Below are 22187 nucleotides of genomic sequence, written 5' to 3' on the forward strand. Positions count from 1 at the left end.
CCTTACTGATTAGCATCACCCCCTTCTAGAGAGCTTGCTGAGAAATATGTATGAGATCCATCATTTGGAAATTCTGAAGGCAGTGTCTGAGAGGGAAATACTGTAATGTGCCAAAGAACAAGCAGCCCAAATGACAGCAGCCCCAGTGAGGCACAGGTGTGTCACTGCAGGACACCTAGGACAGGAAATCATTAGGCCATGTGAATTGATAATGAGTCCAAGCCAACCTCTTCACAGGCAGAGAACACAAATGGCCAGGCATCAGGGTGCCGAGGCTCGGATTTGTTAATAACAAAAGCTTTAATAAAGTAAAAAAAAGACAATGCCGTGGATAAAGAGCTCAACCATCAGGTGACAGATGTCATAGAAAGCCATGGCATAGAGCAGGCAGGAAGAAAACAAAAAAATCTCAGTGTAAGGTGGAATATGGAACAGGAAAGAAAGCCAAGACGGTGCTGAGAAGGGCAGTCAAGGCAGCCTTATCTGAGGCTCCAGCTCAGGTACCACGTGTCTGTTTTGCTGCTCAAGAGGCAGGTGGTGGATCAGAGTCCGGGATACAGCCTTTTGTAAGGAGGCCTGCTTAGCATCTTTGAACGCTCCCTGTGTTCTCCAGCCGTCGGTGCTGGCTACTTCTGATGTCAGGACAATGGCCCTGCCAAAAGTGCTGCATTTGAAGTTAACAATCTCGAGCCCCCTCTCAGGCTGCTGAAAGCCAAGAATGCATCCTCTCAGAGCAGGCTGAAAAAGCAACTTCAAAAGTACACTGCTTAAAAAGGACCCAGCAGAAGTTCAGAAATGAAAGGGTAATTTGTGACTTGAAAACTTCTCACAGGAGGCAAGAATGGAAAGATGGAGATAGATTACATTAGGAAGGAACTGCAGAAAAAAGACATAATACAATAATTAGAGGCATAAGGAAGATGATGGGAGGCACTTGTCCTCCCTTTCTTGTAAAATACAAGAGCTATACAATGAAAATGACAGAATTCAAGGTCAGGCATTGTGTGAAGTTAACAAAAGCAGCTGAACTTTTGTAACCATCACAACTGTCTGGAAGGGAAATGAAAACTTGTGATGTGAGATTTAGCCAGACCAGAAGGTATTAGTGGGGAGAGCAATGCCAAATAGTGGCAGATTAAATCCCTGCAAGCTCTTTCCTTGCCCCTTTCTTTTGAAGGATCTGATCCTGGCTCAGCTTGACGAGCCCAAACTCCCAGGAAAACTTTCTGCCTGATCAATGTCAGAGCCAAAGGCACTGAGGCAAAGAATGGGAGAAATCTGAGCAGGTTTTAGTGGGGCTGCCAACAGGCAAGTGTGAGGCTTCCTTAGGAGAACAATCTCTGAATGAAGAGCCACAGGTCACCCACCACAATGTAGTGACTCCTCTCAAACACACCAGACCTCAAACACCAGCAAGGCTGCCATGTCAGCAGGCCAGAATGAAATAGTTTTCTTCTTCACAAAAATATGCATTGCCATGAAGTTTTTAACCAATACACTGAGCTTTGTTCTTTAAAATATTTTTACTGGTGATTTTGTACTAACTGTAAGAGACTCCAAACAATATCCCTCTTGAGTCCAGTTTGCAAGGTAGCAGTAGGATGAATTACAGCAGTCAGTCGCCAAAATGCTTTCCTAAAAGTCAGAGACCAACCAAGCACAGGTTCCACACACTGTGAATGCTGCAAAGCTGCTCAGTGAGAAATCCAGCCAACTGTAAAGCCACTTCAGCACCTGAGTGTCATTAGCAGAATCCAGTAAAAGATAATCCTGGGAGAGGCTTGCAAAGTTTTACATCAAGTGCAATCAATGACTTTTTTTGCCCTAGAAAATTAGGCACTGTCAAATTATGTTTGCACCTTGTTTTAATAATGCAATCCAGATAATTTCATACATAATAAATTCATTAGGCTTTGGGGGTTTGTACAAGATCAAGCACACTTTAACAGAATTTATTTAAATATCCTTCTTTTAACAATAATTTCACAGTTCTGTAAACACGTTTCAGTGCTCGGTGAGTTCATACCAGCTTCCACCACATGTTTCAGAGGCAGTTTGGTACCTTGCCAGTAGAAATACAGCCCAGGAGGATCACACTGCCAGCAGGTGATCACAGGCCCTCGCCCTGCCCAGTCCATGGTGCCTTCTGCCTTCCCATGCATGGGAAAGTCGCACAACATTGTCACAGCTCCAGGTCCTGCAGGTCTCCCCAGCTGGGGCCAATTTTCACTCTAACATTCAGTTTCACAGAGAGTTTGATGGCATTTTCCATCTCATGTTTCACAATCTGAGCAACCTAGGAGAAAACATCAGGCATCAGACACACACACACATCTTCAATGCTCTAGATTTCTGTTAATAGCTGGGGCAGACAGACACCTGGAATTCCTGTCCTGCATTTACTTGCACTGAGTTACCACCAATGGGAATGCAACCAAATCCTGATTAGTGTTTATGAATGGAGAAACTGTATAAATCCAGTTAGATTTTATGCAGCACAGAGCTGTGACAGGTTATGCAGTTTTTAAGAAGGGACGAAGATTAACTTTCTGTTAAACACTTGGGTGTCCTGAAGAGTCTCATCTTTCACTCAGTTGCATAACTCTTAAGTGTTTCGTGGAGTCTGTTCTGAAAACTTCAGTGTACTGAAAGAAAGACAAAGCAAAGAACAGTGGCTCCTCCATGTTGTGCCAGCTTGAAAAGCACTCTGTGAAACACAAATTATAAACCTCTGGGAAAGCAGGTCACATACCATATGGGTGCTACAAATACTGCCAGGTTCCCCCTAACTATTTAGTTAAGGTAACTTCTGCCCTCTAGTAAACAGATGAGGTAATTGTTCTCTGCTCTCCAGAAGTATTCCTAAGAAAACACTCATTTCAATTCACAATTAGGAGACCAGAAATTACACATTTCTGCAGCTGTTTGGATTACAAGAGACTGGATTTTTTTTTCTCCTGACTGTAAAAACCTGCCCTGGACAAAGGTACTCTCTTTTCTCCCCCAAGACCTATGCAGACCGTCTGGGATTGCTTATTTGAATGAATCTTTCAATCCACATTCATCCCACGAACCTCTCCACAGCAGAGTGAAAAAAGGCTTTGGAATTACAGTGACTCCTCAGCTCAGGTAGAAGCCACCCTGGCACCAGAGGAGCTATTCAATCTGTCTGACCCTTCTATGTGTTTTCATAATTTCCTCACAGGTAGCCACCATAGAAATTCCTCCATAGTTTTTGCTGAGGAATGGAGGAGGGGATTTGAGGAGTTCAGAGCACAAGTCTACAACTGCATGAAGAACTAGGGGAAGATGTCTTCCAAACCCCTATGCCCCTGCATACTGCATTTCAAAATGATCTTGATAACTTAGAAAAATGCTTTGAAATAGGAGGCAATTCAGCACAGATGAGTACAGAGTAGAAAGAAGCAGGGTAGAGAATTAGGACAGAAATAATCTACTGTTCAAAAATAGGATGCAAAACAACTGCCTGGGCATGAAAAAAATGGGTTATGAGAGATTGACAACTGAACAGGGCCTAAGCAAGGCACACTGCTGTGAGAAAACAAGAAAATGAAAATTCTGGAACCTAAAAAATGTTGCTGGCATGACACACAAATCCATTTTCCACTCTTTAAACCACTCCAGCCTTGACCAAATTTGGGGCACAGCAGATCAAAAGAAACATGAACCATACAGAAGGAGATTCTCTAAGAATGGTCACAAGTCCAGCACATGGCACCAGTAAAGAAAATCTGACTAGGTCTCTGCACCTAGAACCAGGGACAGCAGCTGTGCTGCAGGTGAGACAGGAAAGCCTGCTGGTTTAATCAACTGCCCAGAAAAATCTATGGAAAAATATATCTGAAGGAAGTTAGAAAAGCAGGTAATAATTGCTCTTGAAGTTGAGGTAGTTAATGAAACAAATAGAATACAATAAATAACTAGCAAATCCATTCACTTGTCTTCAGTTCTCCTGGGAACACCTGATAAACTGGAGTCAGTATCTAAAGATGTTAAAGCATATGCTCAGGGGATTTCAGTCTTCTACAGGAAGAATATTAGGAGCCTTTTCGCCTCAAAAGCAGCCTGCCTAGATTGAAGCAGCAGATGTCTGAACAAAGCTGGCAAAATGAGAAAAAGCTCGAGCTGAGATTCAAGACAAAAATATCAAACCTTTTGTTTTTATTTACATGAACATATCTATATTATTAATAAATATACTCATTTATATTATTGATATTTTTATTAGTTCATATTTATTAATATATACATGCATGCTCAGGCCAGTCAGCAGTGCTGAAAGCTCTGTCAGACTAGGAGTTACTGCTTGCCATCAGGAGACGACCTTTTGTCATTAGCAATGAGCCTGTGCAGAAGTGGAAGAAAGGCACCCCAAGATATGGAAGCATGGCCTGGGAGCTTCCTTGTGTTCATGTTCAGGACTTGGGAAACACTGAGCTGCCAATATCCAGCTCAAACACCTGCCTCTGAGAGCTGCCACACAGACTCCTCTGTGCCAGGCCCAGGAGTGCCTTCAGGGAGGAAGAGCACATACACATAGACATTAAGGGGACTTAAAAACCACAGAGCACATTCCTTGTACCTACCCTGCTGCCAACCAGCACCACAATGCTCCTACCAGGAAAACAAGTAAGGTAGGGAAGGAGGAAATGAGTACCAAAAGGATAGAATCCTCATTTCTCTGCAAAGAGTACAAACCACAGCTGTTATAATACATGTTCTGAGTTAGGCACCAGAGCATAAGCAGGGAAGCAAAAATATCTCCAGGTGAGGAAATACTTCCCCCTACACCTGTCAACAATGCTAAGCCACTTCGCTCATCAAGCCTCATAGAGAAGAACTGCTGTTATAAGCAATAAAGCACACACTAAAAAAGAACTTCAGCCATGGGGATGGCTTAAATCCAAAAATCAAGGGATCAAGCATGCAAACATGTTTTTTTCATCCAACTGAGCTTTGTTTTCACAGACCTTTCAGCATCCAGGGAGGGGGGATCCAGGGAAGAGAATGTGAGCTCCTAAAAGGAAGACTTGTAACATAGTAGAGCTGAAAGAGGAATTGCAGGGCTATACCTGGATGACATCGTCCTCTGCAACTTCATAGAGGAGCTCATCGTGCAGCTGCAGGACAAAGAAGCCTCCCCTGATGGGATGTAACATCCCTGCGTTTCTCCTCCTCAACAGCCTTCCTACACACGTGAAGAGCAGAGTTTGTTAGGCACCATCACACAAAAGTGTGTTTCTTGTTTCAAAAACCTTTGCATATTCCTAATGCTGAAAAAAAGAACGTGAGGACATTGAAAAATTAAAAAGCTCATGCCTATGGGCAAAACCACAAATCCTGGCTATTCTATTAATATTTGTACAGCTACTGAGGGAAAAAATGTTAATGAAAAGTATTTTAGATATATACATTTCAGCCTTACATTATAAAGATATTAATCAGAACAGAAGCAAGAGACAGTTGTGTCTCCTGAACCATCTGTTTTGAAAGTAAATTTTAAACAAAATCATGCAAAGTTTAATCAGAAGCTGGTTTACAACATTCTCTCTGGCAATGAATTAGGATTCTGCCTATCTTCCAGAAATATTTTAATGGCTAGTTTAAGAAAGTAGTCAGCCACCTGAAAACTGCAGTTTCTGAAACTGTAGCTCCTGAGTAGAACTGAGGAAGGAAAAAAAGAGCAGTTATTGAATAAACAAGTAAGCAGCTGACAAAAACCAAGATCCTCGTGGGCCTTCCCTGACAAAAAATCAAACATGCCTTTTCACAGTAAAAGCTGTTGGTGTCTTAAAATAAACAAACACAACCTCACACACAGAGACTCAAAAGTTATTTATTTCTCAGGTTAGCTAACAGGAGGACTTGAGTTCACAGAAAGATTTTCAAGCCATCATCAGTTCCTCACACAAGCCTCACACTGAAGCAGCAATGTTGAAGGAGCCACATGATGCAGGATGCTCCTCTGATGGCACAGGCATTTCTAACTTGCTGAAAAAGAATTCCTTCCAGTTCTTGAAACACTCAGTAGCAGAGCAGGGGGAAACTGTCATCAATGCATCTACTCACCTCCCTACAATTACACTGGCCAAAGGTCAGTAACTTCTGCTCCTAGGAGGGGTGGGAAGCTCTGCCAAAAACATGCCTTCTACTCATAGCTGACCTCTGAATCGGGTCTCTCCAAAATAAACACCCTAACACATTTTTAGAGATTTGGCAATTATTATTTCATTTCCAAAACAGACTCTTGATATTAAGACAGCTTCATGTTTCAATTGAAGCATAAGAACTATCAAAGAAATATAGCTCTCCATTTCTTAAGTAGTCTTTCTAAAATACACCTGATGAACAAAACACCATCTACATTAAGCTAAAAAAAGTCTTTGTGGCATTCTTCTGGGAATGAGCATCCCAGCACAGCTTTGCTATCTGCAGTCAGAAAAAACTTATGCTGATAAATGCTTCATGTAACACGCTTGTGAAGTCTCTGTACGTCAAATTCCAGCCAACAAATTCCAGACTTAATTCTAACCAAAAAAATGTATTTTTGGAACCAGAAGTCATCTTGCTCAATTTTTTCACTGCCTCTGAAGCCAGTGTCTGCTCAGTACCTCCTTCCCACTCCTGAACAATTCTGTGGTGCCTTCACAGACCATATCACACATGAATTCTCGCTGCCAACCTTTGCAAGATCTTCTCCGAAGTATTTGAGGTGTCTGTTCTGGTCACATTTGCTTTAGTTTGTTGAGCAGACATTCTTCCTCCTCCTTTCTGATGACTTTTTTTCCCCTTAAACACAGACTTTCCACTGTCAGGAAATAAAACTTGCCCCCCTCTAGCCAGGCCCAAATGCACTAACTTTTCTCAGGATTTTTTTTTTTTAAGTTTACATTAGTAACACTGAAAATTTTGCTCCAGTGTGCAAAGAAGAGGCAACCATACCAGTCTTATCTCTTGGGACAGAGCTCTCCAGATGACCATGGGACTTGATCACAGATGAGAAAGCTTCCAGGCGTCTCTGAATATTCACAGTGGCTGTTTTGACAATATCTGCAGCAGATCCCTGAACAGTTGTATTCACAGCCTGGCGCTCTGCCTGAACAGAGAGAGTTGTTCTCAGATCTCACCCCCCAAAAAATCAAATCCAACATGTCAAATGCACTTAATTAAAAATAATAAATACGTGGCCAAATATACACAGAATAAAAATTCCAAATAAAGAGTTTTTTCTATCTGCCTGAAAGATACATTATAGACTAGCTTCAAACACAGAATTTCTACAGGCTCCTGAGAAAATTCCAAAAGTTTAAAATTAATGAATATAAGGAGTAATAGCCTGCAAGAGTGACAATCCACAAGAAGGAGAAGCATATACCCATGGTAACAGTTTCAAGGGGAGAGGAAAAATCTCAGTTAATCCAAGCACCACAAGACACTTCTTCCTATCTTCAAAGCCATAAGAGATGGACAACCAAAGGCAAGAAACTGGACTTCATGGACTAACAATCAGGTCTGCCACACTAAATCCTGAACTGTCAGAGCACTACAGCTGTGCAAAAACACATCAGACCACCATTTTTTTTTAACACAAGCAACTTCTCTACTAATCTCCTTCTCAGACAAGAAAACTATTCAAATTTCTTCATTCTTTGTTTAGAGCTGAAACATGTGCAAAGAATTACAAGGATGCTGAAATGAAAGTGAAGATAATTCATTAACTGGTCTTTAATATTATTTTAGAGATTAAATTTTAAAGACTAAATTATTTTAAAGACTAAATTTGAACAAAGATGCATCTACAATGCATCCTGCTGAAGAATTTTTCAGATCAAATTGTCCATTATTTTCAAAAGTTTTTTTGAAAGCCTCCTTATTTCTCTGTCAACTTATTTGGAGCACAAACTCCCCCACATCCTCCCTCTTCTACTCTAGTCTTTAATTCCACACAACCTGAGCCAGCTTACTACTGAAGTGGGAAGTATAATGCTTCCCTAGGGAGTCAATCTACTCTTACTGAAGTAAAGTCTATGGCACAAGTGTCCAAAATGACCTGGAAAAAAAAAAATCAAGCTAGTGCAAAGGTGTGTACTAAGTAAATATTTATCTAAGAAGTTAAAACAATTTTCCTTTCAGGGAAAATAAGAAAAAGAACAAATACCCAAAAACACAGGCCTTAAATTCCCTTTCTTGTTCAAGCGCTGATATCATTTAACACACAAACGCTGCTGAGTGGGAGCAACTCAGCCTGAAGAGTTAAAGTGCACCCCTACGTGGAGGCTTTTTCAAATTATGTCATTGATTTCAATGAATTATTCACTCCAGCTCCAGCGTAGGAGTTCTGATGTTAGCACAGTGATGACAGCTGCACACCCAGTCACAGAAGACTTACGTCAAACAGGCCATGACAAAAACTCTGTTATTCAGAGAATGACTGAGGGAACAATGAACTAAACAAGAAGTGAAAGGTCATGACTATGATGGCTCACAAACCTTGCAAAACTGCAGACATGGCTACGCAAAGAAATCTGATATTAAGAAAAAACAACTAAAAAAATAATTTTAAAAGGCATAGCACTGGACATACATGAGCTTTACTGTAGGGATTTGGGTCTTTGATAGCTGGCAGGTATCGCCGTCTCCCCAGGATGGTCTGCACAAACCCATCCCTTCTGCAGCTCTGCACTGTCTCCCTCAAGAATTTCTGAACCCCTGTGAAAGGAGAGAGAAAGTTTTTTGTAATACAGCTGATGTTCTGTACTGACTTCTCAGTGGGGTCACTGAAAGCAGTCTGGGGCAGCCAAGCAGCACAGAGCAAATCTCTTAAATTTCCCAGACCCCATCAGTGGACAAAGGCACATGATCACTCATTCAGCTCTGCTGCAAAACTTTTTAAGACTTTTAAGGTGGAAGAGAGTGCATAGTGTCAGGATATCTGGCTGTGCACAGGGAGGTAGGAAGTGCATCCTGCACAGTGCCCAGGCACAGAGGGTCATACGTGTGTTGTTGATAATGGAGAGGTCAGAACCTGGACCAGCACTGGAAAGACAAGTAGTAGGGAGGGAGCAAATTGAAAGCAGAAGCCAGAGCCCTTGATGCCTCAGGCTGACTGACTTAAGGCTGTGTCTCTTCAGATTCTAGGACGAAAGAAAATCACCCACCTGCACTTTGCAAGGGAAGGAGCAAATCCGCCAGGAGTGTTAAAAAGAAACTTAGGTCAAAGAAAGGCGAGACAGGGAAGAGTGAACTTGCACTGCAAGTGGAGGTAACAACTGTACTAAAGTGGGAAAAGTCAACTTCAGACAGCTTCTTTCCATGTTTACATGGAAAATACAAAACGGAAAATTCAAAATCAAGACTGACAGCATAAGTCAATTCATTAGGTATGTCATTTAACAGTCAGCCTGGCAACACACAGCAAGTGAAAATCCATGAGAAGTGAAGTTACAATATAAGGTACGCTGCAGTTTGTATGCACACACATGTACCGAGAGATGAAGCAGGAAGTCATTCCTAATGGTCATGAAGGAGAGATTATTCAGAAATTAATGAAGACTAAACAGAATCTTAACAGAAAACCATTTCTCTGCATCTGTGTCCTAAAGAAACAAACCCTAAATCTTCAGAACACAGTTTTCCAGCTCATTTTCAAGTCCTATGATTAGAGCTAGCTGCTTCTTGTCCCATTTGCCCTCCATTCTTTTTCTGATTGCAGCTCTCTCTGCAGCTTTCCTAAAAATTAACATGCTTCTTAGAAACACAACCATGCCTTTTTACAGAACATGGGAGAGCTACTCTGAGCAGCTGGATAAAAATTAAAGGGTAATACGTAAAACAGTTAAAACTCCATGAAAGCAGAAGACAAAAGCAGAAGAAAGAAATGGTTATAATTAAAAATTATAAGAAGCATGGTCCAAAGTTGTCACAGCATATTATTTGAAGCTGTATGTTTTAATAAGGAAAAGCATGTTTCTCATTCAGAAACTTAAGAGCTTTAAAATAACTCCTCAGGGTTTATTAATTAATTAAAATAACAAAAAAAATTGTAATAAGTACAGAACAAAGTCTTAAAGGTGAATAAAACCAGAGAGTAGAGTAAAACATTACAGAGTATCAAACTGCTGCATTCATGCACTGGACATTTGCAAAATGAAAAGCATTTTCAAGAAATAAGAGTAGTAGGTTGAGACAAATTTAGGATTTGAAGAGACATGGAGAGAAGGGATTAAAAACAACCACCACCACCCAGCTCCCAAACAGCCATATCCAAACCTGTGTATCTTGATTTGAAGGATTCAATATAATTGGCAGCTTCATTTTCATCAATTCCCATCTGCTCACCTAAAGATTTTGCTCCTATTCCATAGATGATTCCATAGCAAATCTGCCAGAGGAAAGGGTGAAGAATTGCAACCGTTTGTTAGCCATGCAGAGAAAGCAGAGACAAAACAAAATGTGATTCACTGGAAGATACGTGTATGGAAACAAGGGCAAGTATGCAAGAAGAGAGACCCCCTCTGAGTCCAAGCCATTCATGCTGCTTTTCTCCACCCTCGTCCCCCAAAACCCCGACAGCTCCAGTTGCAGCGTACTGAGAGTGGGAGGACAGACAAAGCAACTACTGAACAATCATGGCCGAATTCAAACAGAAAAGCATTACTACAATGTGTTGAACACTGAACCTTCCTGCCCAGAAAGCTGCTATTGATTTTTTTTTCCTAAAATTACCTGCTTAGCTTGTTGCCTGGTCCTGTCTCCAACAGCTTTGGGATCAATCATTTTCCATTCTGCTGCGATGCTCTTAAATACATCAGTACCACCATTCAAAGCTTGAATGAGGTGACAGTCGCAAGACAAATGAGCAAGGATCCTCAGTTCCAGCTGAGAGTAATCAGCAGCCAAGATTAAGCCACCTGAAGTCAAGAAGTTATCAGAAAGCATTATTTCATAAATTACTCCAATATTCCATCCAACTTGCCAGCAAGAAGGACTGAACCCATTCTTTATCTTCTGCTCTGAGAGTTTTTCACAGCAATTTCTATCAAGACAAATTCTTGCCTGTTTCCCCAATGCTTAGGCCTGCCTGCTTTACATCTAGTCACATTTAGAATCCATCAAAAACACATAAACATATATTTCCAGGTGTCTAAGACAGAGCAAGCAATGTGAGAACTGACATTTGGATAGAAAGAGCACTAGGTAGAGTACAATTTGTGTATTAAGAGCTGCCTTAGCTACCTCTTTAAAGAATATGTATTCTTAAACAGGAAATGAAAGTGTGAACATGTGAATGATATCATTTGAATACTTTGCCCAACTGAATCCCTCTCTTCTACAGTTGTGTGAATAATTTTGAAGGCATGCTAACTACTGCACTAGTTTTCCAAGTAGGCTGCTTAGACACATATATACTGTTATCAATTCTTTCTTAAACCTCCATTATAGCTAGGATATTTTGTTAACCATATACTTAACAATTCCAGAGCAGGACCCGGGCATTACCTGGGAAAGGAACAAAAGCATGCCTCATGCTAACAGAAAATGGTATTCGTCTTTCTTCAGATCTGTTTGCAGCTTGACCCTTTAGCTCATTAGGCAAAATACTGAAATGCTTTCTGCATCTGTGGAGAAAAAAAATGACTGCCCTTCACCAATTTCTAAAATACCGAGAGATGAATAATAGTTTTTACCACAACGGAACAATGAAAGCAAGTCAGACATTGGCCTCTATTCCATTTTTCTGGACAATCCATACCCAAATTTGACCATAGAGGAACTGGACAGAGACCACATAAACACCTAAAAGGGATTTATTGATTCCGAAAAGATTTAGGAAGAAATCTTCCTAGTACATTCAGGATTCAGTTCAGAAATTGGATAATTTTGCTCTAAAACAGGTAAGATGAATGGCCCCAGATCTGTGATGAGCTTATTCCAGAAAGACAACAAAGTCACAGGAATCCTAAAAATTCAACACTCCACCTTGAGTACCAAGTCTCTCAACATCATTCTCCTCTGCAGAATGCATACACCAGCCCAGAGGCAGAAAAATTTCCCCCTCCAACATCACCCTCATTACTGCACACACATACACATTTACAAGTAAGCCTGTAAAAACAGAGCAGAAATTGTGGAAGAGGCGCTCGTAACACACTCAACATTTCCTCCCTAGAGACTGAGGGAAAAATTGCCCCAAAGCTGCTCGATTTTCTTTTCTGACAGGCCACAAGTTTACAGCGTCACCCACATATTCTGCATCCTCTCAGGGCTGGCTTAGGTGTCCTGTCTCACCAAGTCATTTGTAGCTGCAGATGGAATTTTATCCATGAGCATATCCACTGAACAGTGCACAGCTCTGACATTCTCATGTCATTCACATCACATTCTCCTGTGAACACCAGTCTACCAGACAGTCTAGTGGGCTCTTCACTGGAAGGTAAAAAGCCTTTATAAGTCCTTGATGTCTGGATCAGGGATCTGAACAAATTCTTTACCAAAATGATCTCTGAGATCAAGACTAGTTTCAGCAGAGCACAGAAAAAACATCATGCTCTCCCTTGGGCACTTCCTTTTCTTCTTAAATATTGGCTTTTCAGCAATGGTAGGGATCAATGAGATGAAAGCACAAAAATCAGATAAATAAATTTTCAAAAGAAATAAAGGTGAGGGACAATTGCATGTCTGGCTAATGCAGAAAATCACACTGTTCAGCATAGGTCCTCAGTTTAGTTAAATGTGTAAGGGCTTTATACAATGACCTAATTTAGCTGCATTCCTTTAGTCAGAAGCTTCTTACAACAGGAGGAAAGAGTAGCAATAGTAGTTAGTAAGATAATAGACAGTTTGGACCAAAGTCTGGAAGGCCAATCAGACTTGGCTGGATAGCAATTTCTTTTGTGCTAGCAGTCATTTCTGTGCCTTTAGGATTGCCCATCTTCCTAACACAGTGGCTGCTTAACTAAGGAATGAAGGAACATGTAGGAAAAGCCAGCCTGAGAAACAGACCTCTCAAAGTCTGGCAGGCACTCCAGTCCTTTGATGGCCTCTTCTCTACAGGGAAGACTTTCAAGAAACCAGCACACTCCCCAGCCATACTGAAAAGCTGCTGCAAGCCTGAGCACTGCCACAGTTTTATCTCAGGACGACATTCCTGTCTCCACAGCTATGCCTGGTTCTTCTGAGGAGAGATGGACAACATCCTTCTACTCCTGAGTTCCCTTCCCAAGGCACAAGGGTGTTAAATACATGGTGTTTAGCAGGTGCCAGATAGAAGAAGTAAAAATCTTCTCAAATTTCTCACATCTTGCTGTGGAGAAAAAAGTTTAGAAAAGTCTCTCAGGTGATACAACTGGGACAAGAACCTGAATGGAAAGAGAAACTGAAAGGGCAGAAAAACATCAGGAAGCCTCAAAGCTCACAACAGACATGCTAAAAGATTGACCTTAGTGTTTCATAGACTTCCACACAACTGTTTAGGCACTATTATGTAATGCTGTCAAAGTAGAATTGTAGAATCATAGAAAACAGGGTATTTGGTTAAGAGAAACCAAATTTAGAAATCTTGCTCTGCTACATGGTAGTTTCTGCAGGTCACGATCAGAAATTAAATTATTAACAAAGAATGAAAAATATGTTCACCCTGTTCCCTTACAAAGGGAGCTGCACAGCATAAAAGAAATGAATTTTCTTCTGCTTCTTCCACAATATTCTATCCTCTTTCAGAGTAGTTCTTAGCAAGTCAAACCTAACTTCAGTTTAGTTATTTTCACACTCAGGCTTTCCGTCCAACAGCTGGGAACATAACACTAATCTCACTGAAGGGTTTCATAAAGAACGTCAAAAAGAAAGCAAATAGCTACATGAAACCACATGCTGTTAGCATAATTATGTCTTTCGTGTATGACTGATTTTTAGGTATTTATTCCCCTGTAAGAGAAACACCGAATAACAAGTCACACTGACACAACAGCAGCCACAGGTGAAGTCAGAAAAGAGAAATTTGACAACCCGACCACATTAAGATTAGACACAAGCTTTGTCAAGATCCTCCTACCTGACCCCTAAAGCAGCACTAGAATTAACATTTCCACGGGCTTGGGAAGGTGGGCTTTCTTCAACCACAGTCGGCATTTCGATCTCAAAATCTCTTGGCACATTCTGGATATTTGGCTCTGTGAAGGTTACTCGACCTGAAAGGAAGGAAAGGCAGAACTAAGGAAGGGTCCAAAAGGTGTCTCCCTAGCTCAATACAGCTGCACACACCGTATCTCCAAAATACAATGGGCAGAAGAGTGAGAGGACACGACCACTGAAAAAAAAATTTAAAAGGAAAAGTAATTTGTGTTTAATGGCCTTGTGATGGTTCCCCGTTTCTGTATCACTAATAAGAAACTCCCAAAACCAGAACCTGTTCTGGAGTCAGAGATTTACATGGCAATATATGCAAGAAATTAATAATACTGCTCAGTGAATACAAAAGCAATTTTAAACACATCTGTTTTTTTAAGGCAGGTATATGTCAGTATCTTTGTTTGGCTGAAGCAGAGCACAGGATTGACTTCCTATCTTTTCCTCTTAGAAAAGGTGCACACACATACAAAAAGACAAATAAACAGCAAGACCAGAGGCATTAGCACACATTTGTTCACCTGTAGCTGTGTGAGTCTGTGAAACTGGATATATCCTTTCCATTCCCAATGCAGAATTCAATCGCTTCTCCCTCTGCAGTGGAAACACCACTTTAGTTATGGCGTTGTTGATCCTCCTCCATTCCAGTATCAGCCCTGGCAATGGGTGAAGCGTCTTTAATTTCTCCAAAACATCCTTGTGGGAAAAAAAGGGAACAACTAATCAACAGCCTTTAAAACTTTATTTTAAAAGTTTTTGCAGTTCTGCAGGATAAAGTGGCTCCTTCACCCACAGTGAGCTTCCAGTGTCACTGCCTTAAAATTAAATTGATATCCTCTCCACTTATACCACCTACATCTGGGTAATGAAAGCACCACCTGACATAGCTGCAGTTTTATTACCCACGAGAAGACAATCACTTCTCTTTGGACTTCTGCACCTTCGTCATCACTCTTAATCTACACCAACCACTAAACCACGTGAAATGATGAAATAAAGCATCACTTGCCACAGGTCCCCTATATTGTCTCCTCTTGTCCAGCGTTAATGCTTCTCCATATTCTTGCATATTTTCATCCCTGCTCTCTCCTATCTGTAGACTAGGAACACCAAGTGAAGCCCTTTACCACACTCCTTGAAAGACAAAGCTCATCAATAGCAATCAAATCATTTCAGTTTAATCAGAAATATGAAGGAACTAACAAGAATTTCAAAAGACGATGGAATGCAAACATTTCTCAAAATAACATTTTTTTGTGTGCCACAGACAGCTGCAGCCTCATGCCTTCACATCACAAAAGGAGGAAATCCTCCCTTTGTTTCTTGCTCCCTGCTCTGCCACCACCACTGCACCCAATGTCTTCACTGCCACTTGAGTTCCAGAAATCAATATTTGTCTTCCAAGTACAGACTACACTGAACAAGGAGAAACTAGGAAAACAACACAGATTAATGAGTCCTGAAAACAGGAACATATATATCTGCCAATTTCACTTGTCCCACAAGGGCACCCATTAGCCTGAGGCAGCTGGTACTAATGCAGGTCCACAATATTTATCAACTGGCAAGAATGTCAATAGTCTTCACATTATACAAGCTTCTGATATACTAAATTTGATAAACCATCAGATTAGCCATTCTGAAGACAAATTCTCTGAAGCAAAAAATACAGATTTGATAGTAGCAGGAAGAGAAAACATTGTATTTAGTCAACATGGTATTTAAGTATCTTTCAAACTGATGTGGAAAAATTCTTATCCTATTGGCTTTACAAAATTACTGTGCTATTTTAGTCTTGCACATGATTTGGGAAATCAGATTCTGCCTGATTTACTCTTATTGAAGTCTGCTATTTATAGGCATGTCCTCACTGCACTCGAGCTTTAGGAGAGTAGGAGTTACTAACTCTGCTAACAGAGAAGGTAGAACCCAGTTTGAATTTCCAGTGGTAACTGGAAGAGCAAAAGGAAATTAAAATTTCTTTTCAGACTAGAAACAGATTTTACTGTACCTTGGTTGTACTGAACTGCTTGCTTAGTCTGACCCTGTTTCCTTTAGCAGTTGCTCTTCTGGTGTAACCCAAGGTTTTCTTGTTCCCTTGGACTTTAACATCTCCATTTTGTGGCAACTTCAGCTCCAGGAATAACACCTGAAAGAGGCCAGCACGTCAAATCAGTTTCCACACACTACTCCCAGGAGAAAACAAAAGCAACTGAGCACTTAAACAGCTTACTACAGCCAAAGGATAGTACAAATGTTTCACATAATTAAAAAGCTGATTAAAGATCCCTGCCATCAAAGTCATTCCTCCTCATTTTAATTACTACGAATTTAAAATCTCATTTTCTGAATACTTTAAGTTTAAATTCAGAGGTATGCTTTTAGATAAGGTAATTAACTCCATCGAATAAGTGAGGTTATTACTGTCAGTCAACTGCAATAAAATATAATGTTCAGATGACTGAAAGTGGGAAGAACATCGGTAAAAAAAAGAAGTGCTAGCAGGGAGCAGGCTTCAGAACAATATGAATGGCAGAGAAAAAGGGGGTCACAAATACCTTTTAGAGAATACCTAGAATATTAGTTTTTCTAACAAATTGCCAAAATACAGAAAATTAAGTATATGCTCATTTGATGACAGAATACAGCTCTTAATTTTTCACATTATGTTTCTATGTAGTATTATACACTATACATTACTTAGCAGCTATTGTCTTCGATTTCATAGCTGGCAGAAGGGAACTGAAAGCTTTTCTCTTGCCCATTTATGTAGTACAGAAGTCTCACGGACACAAAACTAGAAGGGTAAAGTTCCATTAACTTATTACAAGATACTTTACATGACTCATAATAAATTTCCACGTGAGATACAAGCTTCCGTAGTTCAGAAAACAGCATTTCAGACAAAACTTTACTTCCCCTTTTCCATGAAGCAGAGTGAAACTGAAGTCGAGCATTATTTCAGTTCTAACTTAGACTACTGTTACTGAGAAAGATTTCTAGATTTGCAACAAAGAAGGAATATTTCTGTGGAATTTCTTTTCCTGATAGCTGCTTGCAGGTTTTGACTACTTCCATATGAAGTACAGTCCTTGTCTTGAGGTGACTTTATGATGCTTCTATCTCCAATCATCTGTTCTGTTAGTGTTAAATATTGAGTTCTGCACCTTTAAGACTGGTTTCAGGAGTGAAGGGAGAGAGAAGAGGTGCAGAGTTTGTTATCAGACTGCACTTGCTCCCCTGCATCCTTCACACAGACTGTGTTTTCTGCAGTGGACAGCAGGAGAGAGCTCTCCTTTGTTTTTAGTTGTTTTTTTTCTGACTAGCTGAGGCAAAGTTCCCTGAACTGTGGATTTTCTTTCCTTTTTCTTGGAATTGTTTAAACCTGCTTTGGACTGAAATCCCAGAGGAGCACCAGGAGCTCGTACCTGCGGCCCACCAGGCGAGGAAATATTTCTTCCCCAAACCAGTTGGGGGAGGGGCTGCTTAAATCTGTTTCCTAGAAGGACCCCATACCCTATTCAGAGGTTTCCTCCCAAATTTGCCCCAAACCAGGACAGCCCCTTAGCAAGAAAATAGTATATGGAGAAAAAAAAGAAGATGGGGAGAAAACCATGCACAGCAATTTTAATTTATTTCAATTGTTCCATGTAATATACATTAAAAAATGTAAGTGAATTCTTCAGGAATGAAAGAGTTGCTATTCTACATAGAAATCTGTTTCTTAGACTTTAAAAAATATCAGTTCTTAAAAGTTTCTTAAAAGCAGACAGTAGTTAATTCAAAACGTTTAAAGCAGTTTTTCCTCCTTTTTCGTGCCTGTACAGGGGCAAGGGTAACAATGCAAATTCTTCAGCACAACTCAACTCTTCTTAGACTCAAGACTACATGACATCAAATCACATCTCGTGTGCAGGACACTGGCATTGCAAAAAAGGTTCTCCAGTCCTCTAAAAGCCATTTAATTGGCAGATCATCTCATGCACCCTGAGACGTCAAGGTCCTATACAAACCACATGCTTATTTTCACTTGGTTTTTATTTCCAACATACATATTTCCACTTCTACCTTCTTTATCTCTGCTAAAGTTGGCAGAAACTAGAATGATCAGTAACTAGCAGGAGAGACACAGCTGCTCTTGCAGGCAGCAAGCTCATAATGAGTGTAAGGATAAATGAACTCTCAGCGGAGTTGGGTTTGCATTTTGTCTCTTCTTCACTCTTCCCAAGAAGAATTTTTTTCCTATTTTAGCCAAAGCCTCTTGATGATAACTTCTGGGGAAGTTCTCCTCCTCCCACCCCAACTCTCACGTACCTCTGCAATGTCATCCGGGCTGGTCAAGGAGAAGCTGTGCCCTGCCAGCTGATATGCCTGGGTCTCAATCTGGCTCAGTTTAGCCTGCATGACCTGTTTCTGGGTTTCGTAGGCTGTTGTGCTGAAACCAATGCCATTCAGCTCCAGCAGAGCCAAACAATAATGGGTGGGCATCTCCACTTTAGAAAATACATCTGTAGTAAGTGCAAACCCAAGAAAATCTTTTATAAAACAGATCAACTGCAGACAAACACATTCATTAAATTTGAAAAAAGGAGAATCATCAGTTTTGAAAATACTGAAATGTTCTGACACACTGAAATATTTTACTGTACATTTCACTTAAATACTTTTTTTTTCTGGAATAGGAAATATTTCATAATGAGAAGTGTTTTAGAACTTCCTATCACAAAAGTATTTAAGAAAGCAGCTTCTGTCAATTTTTTTTTCTAAAAGATACATCTCTTTGTATATCAACATTTTATAAACTGCAGAAAGCCTTACATTAAGCATGTCTAACTTGATACAATTTAATTCCACCACTCATATCTTTTTGAAGTGTTCTAAGGTTCAACTGTAACAATCATAAACAATGTGGTAAACTTGCAATAAAATACTTCAGCGGGATTAGACCATAATCCTTGGCTCTGGATATAAATTAGGGGAAACTATCATCATGACCATCAATAGGTATATTTTTTGGGGGGTTTTTTTGATGGCTTGTTTTAAAACAGCACAAGCACTCAGCAATTATTAGTGCAAACATACAGGATCATTCACTATGGAATCACAAGAGTTTCATGAACTCAATGAACACGCAAATGTATACATGACACAATGCATACGTGACAAATCATGCTAGATAGGCAGGCCAAAGAGCAAGAAATCTCCTTCAGAAAACATTTGAGGATTTTAGGAATTACTTCTGACAGGAAAATCCAAAAACTTCTGAAAATGCTCATGAGAAATCACAGACAGATCCACAGGTCCCTCAGAATGGCCAGGGTACTCACCTGGGAGGTACATATCTGCTTGATTTAGAGATTTAGAAAAGACTCTGCTACAGCCTTAACCACTGGAACTGGTGGACGTTTGGGATATAAGAACTATATTTTAATTTTTTTTTCAGAATATATATGCTTCCAAGGGAATTTCCCTCTTTTCTTTTAACAAATGAACATTTTGACAGGATACATTTAGGTAAGAACTTCCAAACCCACCTCTCTTCTGCACTGATCATTCAGCCTGTGGTAGCACGGCTGTATTTACCCTCCATCTTTGCCCGCAAAGGCAGGAGATCTCTTTACCTGTCAAATTTTCCTTCTGTAATTCTTTGTGGAGTTGCTCCATGATATTGAAGATAAGCACAGACTCTATGGCTGCTCTGTACCGCCCAGAGTGGTCTCCGCTGGCGCTCAGCCCCAGGCTCTGCACCCCTTGGCCGGTGCCCACTCCTTCTAGGAGGGGCAGCTCACTGGGAAGAAAGTTGGTCACCATATTGTGAAGGGTATGTTCCTTGGAGCCAGGATCTAGCAGCCAACATGCAACCTTAGAAAGGTAGACCTCCATGAGATATTTTTTCTACCTTTTAGTCATAATACAATGCATATATTTAATCAGGGGTTAATTCAAGGTTAGAGTGGATATTATTTTTCTTCATTTGGCAGGCAAACTGCAATAATTTGTTACATCATTTTAGTAAAAACCTTCAGAAGGGCCTAAGTCACTGAAGAGCTTAATTCTTGAGTGAGAATGAAAAGTTATTTCCGTAGTTTTGAAAACTTTATCCTCTGTCAAATAAACACATCTTGAAGTATCTTTTCACTTATTAATACTTAAAGGGAATAAATACAAAAATCAGAATCAAAACATGTCTAGCCTGAAAAATGACTTTGTAGAGATTAGAATTTGCTATTGATCTAGAATACTAGCCAAGCTGAGCTCTCCTATCTTTTGCAGAACAGGACTAATGCCAAGAATTCTGCATGAGATATTTTACTCCTGGTAGAGCTTAAACCCCTGTCTTCAAAACAAATTCATTTATCTGTATATTTCAACTTATTGTGTCAAAACAGGATGAAGCACAGATTCCTACATTGCCTCTGCTATGCAAGCAGAAGTAAAAACCCATATGTATATTTATGAGGTTGGGGAGGGTGTATATATTCATTGTATCACTAAAATGAATTAACATGAGTATGACTATTACACAGAACAGTGAAGGGAAAGATACTTTTACTGCTCTTCAATTTCATCCTAAAACTATGTCTTGTTATGAAAAAAATCTACATTTGTCCTTGTTTTGAACATCTTAGCTACTTCCCTGCAGAGATGAATATTGCCAAGAAGCTGTTCAGCCCATATGCAATGCAAGCTTTAAAAATCAACAGGATTTTCTGTGCATCCAGAGCTTTTTTGTAACATGGGCAACAAGGTGTTTACCTCAAGCTAGTGCTTCATGTGAGTTACAACTGGTACCAAAACCTTTTGAAATTCCATGTAAATGTTATCTTGATTTGAGAAAATAGTGGCATGGTGGGTAAATCTTTTGCTTACAGTCTTCTGCTCTCAGAAGAAACAACCTGACCATGACTTGTGACATTTCAGTCCCAGACTTCTTACTGCAACAAAACAGGAGTTAAGTCCTGTCTACTGGGACTGGTGAGAGATTTATCTTCATTTCCCTTGCCAAGTAAGTTATGAAATAATAATGTGCTAACTTCTGAAACTCTCTGGTTGTTTCTCTTGCAGGCACCATGAACATTCATAGCAAAGCAAATGTCCTCAAAATACTGTTCTAGATTGCCCACTGAAAGAAAATGTCACTAAAACTCTTGACAGATTCATACCTAAATAACAGAAGTACCAGAATGTACTCCTGTCTTTCCACTGTTGTGTTTAACCTAGCAGTTTCACCCAAGCAAAATTTCTTAAACCTGCAAACCTTTGGGTCCTCAAAACTTCCTTCCAAGGAGATGCCACAAGCCATCAGCAGAGTTTTGTAGTGCTGAATAAAGTCATACATGATAAGTGAGCGATGCCTCTTGGGCTTCTTCTGCAGGTACAGCTGCAGATGGTTCAATCTCTCTGTCACAGATAGGCTTTGGTCCAAAGGTGGTGGTGCCAAACTCAGACTGATTTCTAAGGCAGGAAATACAAGGAAAAATCATATTTTAACCCATTACATGGTAAGAAAGGCAAGAGAAAAATCTAGAATGCAACCACCTAAAGCACAAAAGCTACAGTTGAACTATGAACAAATAACAATACATCTATAGTACTATTACATGTTTATCAAACCAGACAAGGCTCCCAAAAACAATATGCTGTGTGTGTACTAACAAACAAAGGATAGCCAGGAATCAAATCCTGGTCACAAGGTCACTTAGCACAGCTTGGGCTATGCTCAGCATTTGAATGCTAGATTTGTTCTGGAGAGCAAAAATTGGAAGAGATTGAAAGGGAAAAGGAAGTTAGATAAAGAGAATTTGGGAGTGAGCGAAATGTTTTAGCCATATGCCTGCCCACAGTCCAGTGTCTGAGCCAATCACCTGCCCTTAGTACACAATACTTGTAAGAGACGGTCTGGAGTTTCCCTCATTTTTGCCTCACAACTGTGGCAAGAAGACCCTGAGGACCCCCACCCCTTCAGGCAGGAGTTCTGGCCTGGTCGTGGTGGATGCTTGCCAAGAGACTGTTTGCAGGTGCTTGCTGTGCTTCATGGTACA

At 40.2% G+C, this 22187-nt stretch overlaps 1 protein-coding gene across 5 annotated transcripts in view; it reads right to left on the bottom strand.

The window, feature by feature from the left end:
• Positions 1-1847: 1847 nt before the first annotated feature.
• POLQ (DNA polymerase theta) overlaps positions 1848-22187 on the bottom strand; it is a 54360-nt gene continuing 34020 nt past the window's right edge. For 2 of the 5 annotated variants that reach the window (XM_014888873.2, XM_088159031.1), the window contains 13 exons: positions 21404-21600; positions 19767-20007; positions 18460-18653; positions 16157-16294; positions 14667-14841; positions 14072-14207; positions 11521-11639; positions 10747-10931; positions 10291-10402; positions 8606-8730; positions 6964-7117; positions 5094-5209; positions 1848-2296 (listed from right to left, as the gene is read on the bottom strand). In XM_014888873.2, the coding sequence (XP_014744359.2) occupies positions 2183-2296; positions 5094-5209; positions 6964-7117; positions 8606-8730; positions 10291-10402; positions 10747-10931; positions 11521-11639; positions 14072-14207; positions 14667-14841; positions 16157-16294; positions 18460-18653; positions 19767-20007; positions 21404-21600 (2006 nt within the window). In that variant the 3' untranslated portion in view covers positions 1848-2182. Of the gene's footprint in view, positions 2297-4607; positions 4703-5093; positions 5210-6963; positions 7118-8605; positions 8731-10290; positions 10403-10746; positions 10932-11520; positions 11640-14071; positions 14208-14666; positions 14842-16156; positions 16295-18459; positions 18654-19766; positions 20008-21403; positions 21601-22187 lie in introns of all 5 variants that reach the window. The other 3 variants (XM_088159027.1, XM_088159029.1, XM_088159030.1) reach the window with 3 other exon arrangements.

Source organism: Sturnus vulgaris, chromosome 2 (genome assembly GCF_052056855.1).
Source record: "Sturnus vulgaris isolate bStuVul1 chromosome 2, bStuVul1.hap1, whole genome shotgun sequence".
Lineage (NCBI taxonomy): Eukaryota > Metazoa > Chordata > Aves > Passeriformes > Sturnidae > Sturnus > Sturnus vulgaris.